The 14,194-nt window shown below is 33.9% G+C and overlaps 1 protein-coding gene across 2 annotated transcripts in view; it reads left to right on the top strand.

The window, feature by feature from the left end:
• Nucleotides 1–14,194, top strand: part of LOC145804499 (putative disease resistance protein At4g27220) — a 31,886-nt gene that overhangs the window by 3,315 nt on the left and 14,377 nt on the right. For both annotated transcript variants that reach the window (XM_082898582.1, XM_082898581.1), the window contains exons 2-3: nt 4,907–5,338; nt 6,338–6,892. In XM_082898582.1, coding sequence (XP_082754708.1) covers nt 4,907–5,338; nt 6,338–6,892 — 987 coding nt within the window. The remainder of the gene's footprint in view (nt 1–4,906; nt 5,339–6,337; nt 6,893–14,194) is intronic.

Below are 14,194 nucleotides of genomic sequence, written 5' to 3'. Positions count from 1 at the left end.
CTAACTCTTCTCGTCTACTAATTTTTTTCAATTTAGACTTTTATAAAGAAAATACCCTCTCATCAATAGGATAAATTACATTTCAATCTCACTTGACCCCCTCAACTAAAAAATAATATATTTATCACTTCGAATTATAAATTTATATCAATGTAAATATTTTGTTAAGGATATGTATCTTAAATACATCAAAATTTGACATATGACTTATACATGACATCTCAAATGGAATGCCTAAAATGATATAATCAGTCTGTTTGGTTTAGTTTTTAAAAACTATTTTTGATTTTTTTTTTCATATTTTTTTTTTTGTTTTTAATGAACTTTTTTCAGTTTTAGTTAAATTTTTTATTTTTATTTTTAGGTACATCTATTTTGGATGCTTCTAAAAAGTAAATATTTTTGAAAAATTCTAAAAAAAAAATAACTAAAGACAAAAAATACAAAAATATACCAGTTTTTTTTTTTTCCATCTTTAGTGAATTTTTAAAAAATATTTCACAAATATTTACTTTTTAGGTGCATCTAAAAATTAAATTTTTTTTACTAAAGTATGAAAAAAATTAACAATAAAATAAAATATTGTATTTTAACTTAAAAATTAAACAATTTTTTTAATTGTGGGGATAGAGTGATATGGAGTGGTAGATATAGTTGAAAAAATATTTTCGTCATGAAGGTCCAAATTGAAAAAAAAAAATAGTTAAGTGTTAAAACTTTTAGTTCTAAGAACAATAGAGGAGGGGGATAAAATGTAATTTTCCCAATAAATATTTATAAATGTATATATATATATATATATATATTTTTGCATAAAAATATTAACTATTCATTTCTTACATTATATATTTATGTTTTATTATATCGATAAGGAATCAGTTTTTACATTATAAATATTCAAGAAAAAATTCAAAAGAAAAAAAAAAAAAAAATCTTACCAATGTTGTTTTGAAACATACCTTTTGTCATTGGGAGCTAATCTTTTGTGATTTGTGGGCCAAAGTGTAAACTAAAAGACTAAAATACACTTGTACATAAGTAACGCCATTGTCCAAACCACAGGTATTTCGTAAGTGTTTTAGAAGGCAAAATTCATTTTAATATTTCTTGTGTTTTACTCTATTTGTGGTTTACCTTTTACGTCTTGGAATGTATTTTACACTTGTTAATAATGTCTTTCATATTTAACAGTACACTTTATATCACAAATCATAAAGATTAGTTCCAAATGAATGACAGTAGGTAAACCACACATGGAATAAACCACAAGAGTAAAGTAAAGTTTACCTAAAAAAAAAATTTAGTTCACAAAATATAAAGAGTTTTGTGCTTATTTATAAATGACAAGGGTAAACCAGACATAGAGTAAACCAATGAGTAAAGTGAGGTTTGTCTAAAAAAATATTTATTCTACAAATCACAAGCAATTATGTGTTTGCTTTCAAATAATAAAAAAAATAACTAGCCCTTAGAGTAAACTTAAAAATAAAGTGAAATTTGCCTAAAAAAATAGTATCATCATAATATTATTGAAATTATTAAAATAATGTTTTTATATATATAAAAGAACACTAGAATAACGTAGTTTACAATAATTGTTCCTCAAATTACCGAAACATCTTTTTCTTCTCTCATGTGTGATAAAAGTAGCCAAGTAGAAGAAAGCATGACTGAATGTTCTACACAAAAGTCATCGAAGAATAAGTAACCGTTTCTTAGAAGTACTGACCACTCACCAAGGATGGATCTAGGGGTGCGAGTTGTGGTGGTGGCACTCCAATTTTTTTTTAAAAGTAAAGTAAATTATCAATACATCTTAATAGTTGGAATTAATTCTCATCAAACTCTATTGAAATAAATCTTAATAAAATTGTTGTTAAAAATAATTTTTTGTAACGATTTTTGCATGTTGCTAAAATTTGACAATTAGTGACTTTTTTTTTTCATGAATTTTATAAATTATCGCTAAAACTTATAATTATTGATTTTTTTTTGTGACAATTTTTTCAAACTGTTGCTAAAAGTTGAAACTTAGCTACTTTTTTTGTTACAAAATTTTTAAACTGTCGTTGAAAATTAACAATCAGTGACTTTTTTTTAATAGTGTTTGATAAAGAACGCACAAGACTTAATGGACAATAAGTCCACCTATTAACACTTGCACGTAAATGCCCTTAAAAATTATATATTGTACTAATAATTAGTAAGATTATTATAAATTGGAGTTCTTCGCATTTACAAAATTCAATAGTTTGTACCCTCCAAATTATTTACATTGCAAAATTTTAAAAATAATTTTTAAATTGAGTTTTATCAAATATTGATCTATTCTATTTGTTATCTGTATTATTTGTTACTATTCTTATTTTTTGTTCATATGCCATTTTTTTTTTGTTCTTTTATAAATCACACTTTAATTTGCTTTCTATGTTACATGGACTCGGATGCGGGTGTCGGGTGTGGGTATGTATCTAAAGGTTGGACTCATCAAACCATAAATTTAAGGGTACGCGTACTCGCTAAAAAAGTGTCATATTTTTCTTTTATGTTTTAGTCGTATATGTGAGATCAAATGGTATTATATGTAACTTATAGTGTCGAAAAGACATTTATAGCAATTATACAATAATATGTACATTTAATAATTGTATTATATATAATTATATAAGAAGTGTCCGTTGAAAAGTATCCGACACATATCTCATACCCTTGTCTAAGTGTTGGGTGTCCAACACGGGTATTTGATTTATTTTGAAGAGTCTGTGTAACATAGTTTGCTTATGCATTCATTTTTGTTTGTTTATTATCTAGAAATAAGAATATTGTCTGAAAATAAAAATATTATCTATTTCAGTATGACATTCTTAAAATAAGTTAATAAAATTTAATACCACTTATTGAAATGGATTATCATTACTCATAAAAATATACATTTTCAATTATAATTTCTTTTCAAAACTAAACTACGTAACAAGATGGAAGATAATTTTGTAGCAAGTTACTTGATCATATTTATTGAGAAAGATATTAATTAAGGTTTTGATGTCGAGTTTAACATAGATATTTATATATATATATTATATAAAGTGGTGATTACAACATGAAAAATTCTAAAAGTCCCCCAAGATATTGATTTGTAATTATGTTTCAATTTTAAATAACGAATTATAATCCTAATCAAATAATCAAAGACAAATTGACACAACGATTTAACGTGGAAAAATTACAATCGGAGTCTCCAATTGTGATAAAAAAAAATCACGGGCTAGAACCACAAAACAATCCACTAAGAAGACAAAAATGAATTACATAAGTGTACTCTCAATTACCTAGTGAATCCAAGCCCAAATTGAACCGACCCCAATGTGCCTCTTCCACTACTGTCTTTACCTTGGAATTGTCTTGTCTAATGTTGAATCCACAACGTTGATGTTGACAATGAGCCACTCCAGAATCCACAAAAGCTTCAAGCTCAAGTTCCCTAAAATCCTCTGAAGAATAATTCTCTTTTGTAAACGAAACAATAATAACCACCCTTGATGATCGACAATATGAAATTCGTTGATCAATCACTTTCTATACATCAAGGAAACTTATATAAAATAGCCTCCAATATAAAACACTTTGTTTTTTCTTCCTCTCTGAAAATCTGGGCAGCTCAAATCCTAGAACAACAAATTGTGCACTTTATAGTAAACTGAATCGCGCAGACCGCTTGAGCGCACATTTCACTGCTTGAGCAGTATGACTAAAGGTGGTGCGAAACATATAGGCTGATCGCTCGAGCGCAACTTTCACTGCTCAAGCGGTGAAACTTTCTTCCCAGAAGTTCAGCTCGATCCCCGTACTTAATCAGTGAAGTGACAAACACGAAAGGATTAAGATCACAAACTCCTCTGTATAGGCACAATTCAAGTTGGATTCGCATCTAAATACTCATAGCCCCACTGAAATAAAAGATTGAATAAAATTACAACTGAAAGGAGTTTTGTCAAACAAGATTGTCAAATACAAAAACCTAACACAACATTTTCAAATAGTTAATTTTACTAGATGGAGACAAAGGCCCTGTTTGGTACAGCTTAATTTCAGCTTATTTCAGCTTTCAGCTTAATTTAAGCTATTTTGATGTGTTTGGTTTAGCTTATAGCTTATAACTTATAGCTTTGTGGAAGTCAGAAAACAGCTTATTCTTTGAGTGGGGCAGGAGATGCTTTAAGAATAAGCTGGAAATCAGCTTAAGCTGAAAGTTATAAGCTATAAGCTGTTTAGGCATAAGCTATAAGCACTTTCCCACAGCTCTACCAAACAGGGCCAAAGTAACAGTTAAGATTTTGTTAAATTAATGCAAACAAGAAATATTTCTAACTATATTTTTATTCTCAATTAAGTTAACAAAGAATGCCCCATTAATAGTAATATTATTTATTTATTGTGCTGGCATAAATCAAAATGTAAAATTTTATAATAATTTTTTCGATGAAAAGTTACATGTGTTTCCCCCCTCCAAAACTCAAATCCTAAATCTGTCCCTGCCACTCACTATGTTTAGAAATGAGCTAAGATCTTTAGAAATGTTTTGTCATTTGGTCATGGATGGAAATTTTACTATTAAACGTAGCTTATTCTATAGTTAGTTTCTTTAGTTGAACGACACAATCATTTGTTTCTCTTCTTTCTCTTTTCATTGTCAAGGATTAGTATTTTTATTTATTTATTTTTTTTTTCTTCTCAATTACCAAATGAAAGAAAAGGAAATCATTTCTTATTTCATTCATTTAAACGTTTTGGTTGCAAAAATTATGGGTCATATATGCAGACTACAAGAGGAGAGACAGAGATGAGTGATATCCATAACCATTCCTACAAATGTTATAACTACCACTGACAAAAGTTTTAGTTTCAGGTTTCACTACCTAGCTTGGAGCGACTAGAACTCAACGATCTTGACAATCTGGAAGGGCTAGAACACATTCCAATCTCAGTGGGTTCCTTTTCAAAGAGAGATCCCATTGGATTTAAGCACATTTCACAATTAAGTATCCTACGTGTTCATGACTGTAATAAATTGAGATATCTATTCCCACATTCCACGATGAAGTGTATGTTACAACTCCAAGAATTGGACATAAGGAGATGTGAAATGATGTCAAGGATTGTTGCAGATGAGAAAGGGCAGGGCAAAAGCTCGGTGGATAAAATTGAGTTCACTCAATTGAAAATTTTGCAACTTTATGATCTACCGAACCTTGAGAGTTTCTTCCCCAAAGTGATTGCTACTTCGGCTACATCAACGGAACGCCTCCAAAATGTCATGCGAACTCTATTCAATGAGAAGGTAAAATGAAGAAGTAGAATGCTAGTGAAACCAAAGCTACTTACCTTTTACAATGATTTGCATGATTTTTTTTTTTTTTTTTTTTTGGTTCAAGTAACAAAATGAAATAGGCAACCATATCTTATTCCAATAATTTGAAATTCAAGGTTAAAAAATGTTCTAGGTAACACATACAAAGTACAGAGAGGTATATATCTTATAACCATTCCTACTATCATTATACTACAACTAAAAGAATGAATTCTTTTTAAGTTGTATTCCCCACTTTGAAGGTGCTAGAACTTGAGCATCTTGACAATCTGGAAGGGATGGGACACTGTCCACCTTCATCGATGTCCTTGTCCAAACTTAGCTATGTATATATCCGACACTGCGGCAAATTGCCCAAAGTTTTTCAAGCACAATTGCTTACGAGGCTGCAAAATCTTGAAAAACTATCTATTGAGGATTGTAGTTTGCTAGAGAAAGTGTTTGAATTGGAAGTGGCTGACTGTATGGAACACGACTCAAAGATATTCTCATTATTGAAATCTCTCAAATTATACCCCAATTGAACCATATTTCAGAGTGAGATCCCATTGGATTGATGCACATTCCACAATTAAGTATTCTAGATATTGATGGTTGTGACAACTTGAGATTTCTATTCACACAGTCCATGACGCAATGTATCCTACAACTCCAAGAATTGGAAATAAGGGGATGTAAAATGATATCAGCAATTGTTAGGGAGGAGGATAGCCAGGGTGAAATTTTGGTCGATAATATTAAGTTAACTCGATTGAAAATTCTGCAACTTTATGATCTGCAAAACCTTGTGAGTATCTTCCCCAAAGTGACTACTACTGTGGCGACATCATTTGAACACATCCAGAACCCAGGACAAAGTCTCTTCAATGAAGTTGAATGCTCTAATGACACTAGAGCAGTAAATCTCCTTTTAAAACATTTTATATTACTTTTATAGTATGGTTGTTAATGCAATTGTTTGGTTTGCAGGTTGCATTCCCTAGCTTGGAGGAATTGAAACTGGATAGATTTCAGAACATGAACGAAATATGGTGCAATCAACTTCAGACCGGCTCGTTCAACAAACTATTTAGCCTGGATGTCTCAGATTGTGGCAGTTTGAGAAATATGTTCTCTCCTTTTATGGCCAGACATCTTGTGCATCTAAAAAGGCTAGTCATAATTAGATGCTCGATGATGGAAGAAGTAGTTGCAAAGGAGGTAGAAGAAGGAGGAAGGATAAACAGAACTCCATTGCCTAAATTGGAGTATTTGGAACTCAAAGATCTACCAGAGCTCAAGAGTTTTTGCCACGTTACTCATGATTGGGAATTGCCTTTGGTAGAACACATCACTATCCTTAAATGCCCTAAATTGAAGACCTTCTCTCCTGGACTCATATGCACCCCAAAGTTGCAACGTGTATATGTGACGGAGGGAATGTACAAGTGGTACCCAATCAAAGAAGGAATAGACTATCTATGGATAAGCGACCTCAATCAAACCATACCACACCTAACTGACATACCACACCTAATTGACAAGGTATGTTGTTTATATTAATACTTTTGTTTTTCTCTCTTTTTCTTCCATTAAGTGCGTAAGCCACATTTTAATGTCCAAGTATCCAAAAAGGAAAACAAGCTCCAGACAATTGAGAAATAAGTATTTTAAAACTATCAAACCATGATTTTTCCAAAAATTTAAATTTTGTGTACTATACTACTAACTTTGCAATTAAAAGAAGTATCAAATTAATATATCTGAAGTACATTTTACAAAAAAATTTCTTCCATTCAATTATAAACTTTGAAAGATCAAAAGTTCCTTCTTTCTAAAGTGTGAAAGTTTCTCTTAAGTTGTGTTTTGATCATGAATTTAGGTAGGAATTTGGAAAAGAAAAGGGAAATGTTGGGTGAAATATGAATAACATATCGTTACATGTCACATACTTTTTCTCTTTCTCTTTAAAATCCCTATACAAATTCAAGATCCATACATAGTTTTTGAAATTAACAAAATTAGAATTCATTGTATAGGGTTATTTATTCTTGAGCTTTTACTATTTCACTTGTGAATTGTGAATATTAAAACTAATATTTTAATGCCTAATTAATGATAGTACACCTCAAGTGGAACCAAAAATTCACTCTTCTGTTTGCTTTCCAACTAATATGCTATCATATATCACTACAAGAAAAAACACTTTCCGTGACTAACATTTTGGTCGCGAAAAGTACCATATTTGGTCGCTAAAACCTTTTCGCGACCAAAATATGTTGGTCGCGAGTTGGTCGCTAAAGTCTCGTCACAGATAGTTTTCTGCGACCAAAAAAGCCTTTGGTCGCTAAAAGTGACCATTGGCGACCAACTTTTTTGGTCGCGGAAAGTCCAATTCATATTAGCCAAAAGTAAACTTTTAGCGACCAAAGATAAGTTGGTCGCCAAAAGTCAGTGCCATGACCCAAAAAAAATAATTTTTTTGTGCTCCCTAGGAGGAGTTGAACTCCTGACCAAGGAGTCACCATGCACCCAATCCACTCTACCACTCTGCCAATAACATACTTCTTGTTCATATTTGGCAAAAAAAATATATAACCCATAAAAATTGGGTTATATATTATTTTATAAAACTTTTAATGCCTAAATAGAAAAATAGCATGTAATTACTGTAGTATCATTTTTTTTTTAAATTTATCCCGCCATAACTTTCCGCGACCAACTTTTTTTTTTTGGTCGCCAAAGGGTAATCTTCCGCGACAAAAAGAGCCTCTGGTCGCCAATAGTAGACTTTTCGCGACCAACTTTTTTTTTTGGTCACCAAAAGGTGATCTTCCGCGACCAAAAAAGCCTTTGGTCGCCAATAGCATACTTTCCGCGACCAAATTTTTTTTTTGGTCGCCAAAGGGTATACTTTCCGTGACCAACTTTTTTTTTGGTCGCCAAAAGGTGATCTTCCGCGACCAAAAAAGCCTTTGGTCGCCAATAGTATACTTTCCGCGACCAACTTTTTTTTTTGGTCGCCAAAAGTTAAATTTTAGTCGCAGAAAGTGGACTATTTGCGACCAAAAAAAATAGGTGGTCGCCAAAAGTGTTTTTTCTTGTAGTGTATAAGCTATAAGATCTATTTATAATAACAGCATCTACGTTACATGACTGAGTATGAGTATGGGTTGTTGATGCCTAGACAAGTACGAGACTTTTTAAATCTTAAATTTTAAGATATTGAGATATATATTCAAAAGTTATGGGGACACGTAACATACACATCTATATCTATATTCATATTATATAAATTTATTAGATGATATGAGTAAATTATTTAGAAATATATTTGAAATTAAGTAAGATATATATAATATATATATATATATATAGGATTTCTGTCTCTCAACCATATGAGAATAGGCCCAAAAAAAAAAAAAAAAAATGTACTAGCAAATGTGAACTTCTTCCTCTTCAAGCATCATATAAAAATTAGAGGATACAAGTGTTTAAATTGGATACAGGTGTTGGACATATATCCAACACCCATATTCTTCTCATATCTAATAGACATGAATACTATATGAGAAATAAAAGGGTGTATCTAACATTGGAAAGGATCACTTAAGACCTTGAGACTTTTTAGTGAATATACAAAATATCATATTAAATCTTAACAACCAGAGTGAGCAAAACATTACAAATAAACAATTGATTTAATAATTAAAGCATACTTCATCTAGGGTGGAGGTTCTTAAGAAAAAAGAAATAAATGAAAGTGGATGATTAACCTAAAGTTGTTTTATTATATAATTCCAAACAAATTCAAGGGTTTCGAAAGGAAAATATAAAATACAATATCTAGAAATAAATTTCCTCCATTATTCAGGAATGCTAATCCAAGATAAGAGTAATATTGGCCCAACAAATTTCTAACTTTCATCAATTTTCAAGAACAATTATGTTCACAAACTACTTTTAATCTCTCACACATCCCTTATGAGAGGGGAGGGGGAGGGGGGGAGGGAGTACACATCCCTTATGAGAGGGGGGGGAATGAAGTATAAGAAGCACAAATTAGAGTGTTGTTAGTGTCACGACCCAAACCCGCCCCTATAGGTTTAGTACCGTAACCGGCCAGTAATCCGATATTACCGAAGGCCTGCTTAACAGTAGAACAGTAAAACAGAGTACAGGGGCATGACAGAAGCCATTACAGTAAATAAACAATATCCAATGAGCTGTGAGTCTATATGCAAAAGATTTTTCATACATACATATATACACAGTACAGAACAGTATGTACAACATTTACAGTCGATCAGAATAGGGACCTAATCCCAATTAAACAGTACAGTACAAAAACATTCAGTCTATACAGTTATACAAAATAGATACAGAGACAGATGGGGAAATTAAAACACCCCTAAGCCATGGCTTGGCAAGCTCGGAACCTCGCAGTGAGGCACAGTAGTTGGCTTGACAAAAAAAGGGGGGGTCTAACCCACGCTCCTAGCTCCGGCCTGGTACTTGAACACCTACATATATATATATAAACAGTGAGCTAAAGCCCAATGAATAACATAATGCGTAAAGAGGTTAAGAATGAATGTCCTTTCAGTATTGAAAACAGTCAGTTGATTCAGTATATCAGTCATTCAGTCATAACAGTCATATGTGGTACATCCGTTAGCATAGCAGTACAGTAAACAGTAGGTCTTAAAAGACCGAACAGTAAATGATGGCCATCATATCAGTAAACAGTAGTGGTTCCAACATGGGAACCGACAGAGATCTCTGTAACAGTAGCAGTAACAGTAAACAGTAGTTGCTATGGATGCCACAATACAGTTCAGAATAGAGGACATACATTCATTCAGTTAACAGTAACAATTCAGAAACAGTACAGTTCAATTGTTCAGAAGATAATCATTTTTGAACATATCTTTACACAGTTGTTACTCACAGAGTTCTAGGCTACAGTTAAGCTAGAGCGCGTCCCCAGATGTCAACCCTACACAGTTAAAGATTGAATACACACTAAGCTACACAGTTGGAAAAAAATAATAACTTAATCCCTAATTAGGCTCGGTGTGGTTCTACATCTATATCCTCATTAAGATGCCTTAAACTATGCCTAAGAATGCCTAGGATGGGATGAGGATGCAAAGATGCATTCAGAAAACATTTTCAAAATTTTCATAAAACAGAGGTCCCGCTCGAGCGTGGGTTTCCCCGCTCGAGCGTTCTGCAAAACAGGGCAAAAGTACTAGATGTGTGAAAATCATGCTCGATGAGCGCTAGATAGCTGCTCGAGCGTGAGACACAAGGTTCTGTTCGAGCGTCAATTCTTCCACTCGAGCGGACATCAAAACAGTGTAAAGTGCTGGGAGCACGAATTCTCCGCTCGAGTGCAACTTCCCCCGCTCGAGCGGGAGTAAAAAATCTGGGAAAATCCAGATTGCACATTCAAGTCCAAAGCCTAGTTTTAATGCATAAATTTCGACCCTCTTGGGCCAATTTTCTAGAAAACTCTTATAAACCCATAACTTAACATGATTTCAAGCTCAATTGTAAAATCAAAGCCCCAAAGGAAGATCAATTCAAACTCATTTCAAACCAATTTTCATGAACATAATTCAAACATGACATGCATGAATTTAAAACAATTCAAAGCTTCAATTTCATGCTCTAATGAGCCAATTCTTGCAAAGACAAGATGAATCCATGGTCTACTCTCAAAATATGGACATTCATGTACCAAATTCCATGAAAACAACTTAAAACTCATCAATCTAGGCATGCATGCATGATATATACTAAAATTCAACGATTAAGAGCCATAACTTGGCTCTAGACTTTAACTTTGCTCTAAACCATGCAAGAATCAATTGAATTCACAAACAAGAGGGTAGTTACTCTACCTTTGGTCTCCAAACACAAGAATGGAAGCTCAATTTTTTGCAATTATCTTCCAAATCTCCTAAGCTTCCAAGCAAATTCAAGATGAAAACACTCTAACTCCCTATTCTCTCTCTCTAGTCGATTTGCTTCTCAAATGTGGTTGAAAAAATGTTGTATCTAAGTGTAATAAGGCTCAACATATTAATAAACAAAGGCCCCACTAGATGGCATTTAAGTAATAAGTCCAACTCTTATAATTCTTTACCATTTAATCTAATTTAATCATACCAAATCGATTTTCAGATAAATATGCCATAAAATTCCATAAATTCTAATTAACACAAATCATCAATTAATTTCAGATTCGGCCGCCGATAAGGCCTTCAATTCGCAATTTAAACACAAAGACATGAACAGATAATCAAACAGTCAACAGGTAGACATACAATTAAATAGATATGCTGAATCAATTCAGTTCCAGATTTCAGTCAGTCAGTTCAGTACTTTAATCAATTCAGTTACCAATCATAATCAGTCTCAGTTTAGTAGAAATCAGTAGTTTATCGGTAAACAGTGGTGAGGGTTATTACATTCTCCCCTCCTTAAAAAGAGTTTCGTCCTCCAAACTCGAATTACCTTCGTTCTGGAAGAAAACAGGATTCAGTGGAAACAGTTCAGGATATCTTTTAGCCATGTCATCTTCCCTTTCCCAAGTGGCATACACGCCACCATGGTTTTGCCAGTCAACTTTCACTAACGGGATCTCTTTGTTTCTCAACTTTTTGATCCGTCTGCTTACAATCTGAACAGGCCGTTCCTTGTAAGTGTAGTCATCACTCAGCACTACACGAGTAGCCTCTATCACATGGAAAGGATCCCGGAGGTAGTCCCTCAACATAGAAATGTGGAAGACGTTATGCATATGCTCCATTTCAGAAGGAAGCGCAACTTGATACGCCACCGGATTGATTTTCTCAATAATCTCATACGGTCCGACATATCTCGGCGCTAGTTTGCCTTTGACTCCAAAACGAGTCTGGCCTTTCATCGGTGTCACTTTCACAAAAACGTGATCACCCACTGCATACTCTCTGTCTCGTCTTTTGACATCCGCATAACTTTTCTGTCTACTTTGTGCGGTTTTCAGTCTCTGTTGTATCAGTTTTACTTTCTCGGTCGTTTCATATACAATCTCGGGCCCAAGTAAAGGCCCATCTCCAACTTCTGCCCAGTAGATCGGAGATCTACATTTTCTGCCATACAATGCCTCGAAAGGCGCCATACCAATGCTCGAATGAAAACTGTTATTGTAGGCGAATTCAGCTAAAGGCAAATGGCTTTCCCAGTTTCCCTGAAAATCAAGAACACACATTCTCAGTAAATCCTCCAGAGTCTGGATGGTTCTTTCTGACTGGCCATCTGTTTGAGGATGATAGGTACTACTCAGTCTCAGTTCAGTACCCAATGCAGTCTGTAAGCTTTGCCAAAATCTCGATGTAAACTTCGAGTCCCTATCAGAAACAATGGACATAGACACTCCATGCAGTCTAACAATTTCATCAATATAGAGTATAGCCAATTTGTCCGCATTATAAATTGTTTTGACAGGTAAGAAGTGAGCAGATTTAGTCAGTTTATCAACTATAACCCAAATTGAGTCCATACCTTTACTGGAGCGAGGTAAACCGACAAGGAAATCCATGGGGATATGTTCCCATTTCCACTCCGGTATAGGTAAGGGCTGCAGTAAGCCTGCGGGTTGTTGATGTTCGGCTTTGACTTGTTGGCAATGAAGACATTTCGATACGAAATCAGCAATTTCTTTCTTCATTCCCGGCCACCAGAAATTCAATTTCAAATCTTGGTACATTTTCGTGTTCCCTGGGTGGATAGACAGTTTTGAATTGTGGCTTTCTTGCAGAACTCTTCTTATCAGTTCAGAATCATTCGGTACGCACAGTCTTCCCTGAAATTTCAGTACATTGTTTTCAAATTTGAAGTCCGGTTTCGGTTTAGATTCCCGTTCTTCGATGATCTTCTTCAAGAAGTCATCCTGTTGCTGTTTTTCTTTAATTTCTTCAATCAGTGCTGGTTGAGCAGAAATAGCAGCTAAGGTTCCACCTTGTTCTCGCAAAACAATTTCAATTTCAGATTTTTCAAGGTCGCAAAGCAATTATTTCTGCCCGGTAAGCAAACAGGCTAAGTTCCCAATCGATTTCCGACTCAATGCATTGGCAACGGTGTTGGCTTTTCCCGGATGGTACAAAATCTGTAGGTCATAATCTTTAATCAGTTCTAGCCATCTCCGCTGTCTCATGTTCAGTTCTTTCTGTGTGAAGAAATATTTCAAACTCTTGTGGTCAGTATATACTTCACATGTCGCAACATAAAGGTAGTGACGCCAGATTTTCAGTGCAAATACTACTGCAGCAAGTTCCAGATCATGGGTCGGGTAGTTCTTTTCGTGCGGTCTCAGTTGTCGGGAAGCATAGGCAATTACTCTCCCATTCTGCATTAAAACACACCCCAAACCCTTATGAGAAGCATCACTAAAAATGGTAAAACCATCCGTACCTGAAGGTAAGGTCAGAACCGGTGCAGTCACTAGTCGAGTTTTCAACTCTTGGAAAGCTGATTCTCTTTGGTCAGTCCAGTCAAATGATATCCCCTTCTGAGTTAATTGAGTCAATGGTAAGGCAATTTTGGAGAAATCTTTGACAAATCTTCTGTAATATCTAGCTAATCCCAAAAAGCTTCAGACTTCTGTAACATTTGTTGGTGTAGGCCAGTCCACTGCTGCTTCAACTTTCTGTGGATCAACTGAAATTCCATCCTTGCTAATAACATGTCCCAAAAACATAATATGATCAAGCCAAAATTCACATTTAGATAGTTTAGCATAGAGTTTCTGTTCTCTTAGGGTCTGTAGGGCAAGTCTCAGATGATGTTCATGTTCTT

This window comes from Camellia sinensis, chromosome 12, assembly GCF_055761805.1.
Source record: "Camellia sinensis isolate YWXY chromosome 12, ASM5576180v1, whole genome shotgun sequence".
In the NCBI taxonomy this organism is placed as follows: domain Eukaryota; kingdom Viridiplantae; phylum Streptophyta; class Magnoliopsida; order Ericales; family Theaceae; genus Camellia; species Camellia sinensis.
This window is presented reverse-complemented; position numbering and strand designations above follow the sequence as displayed.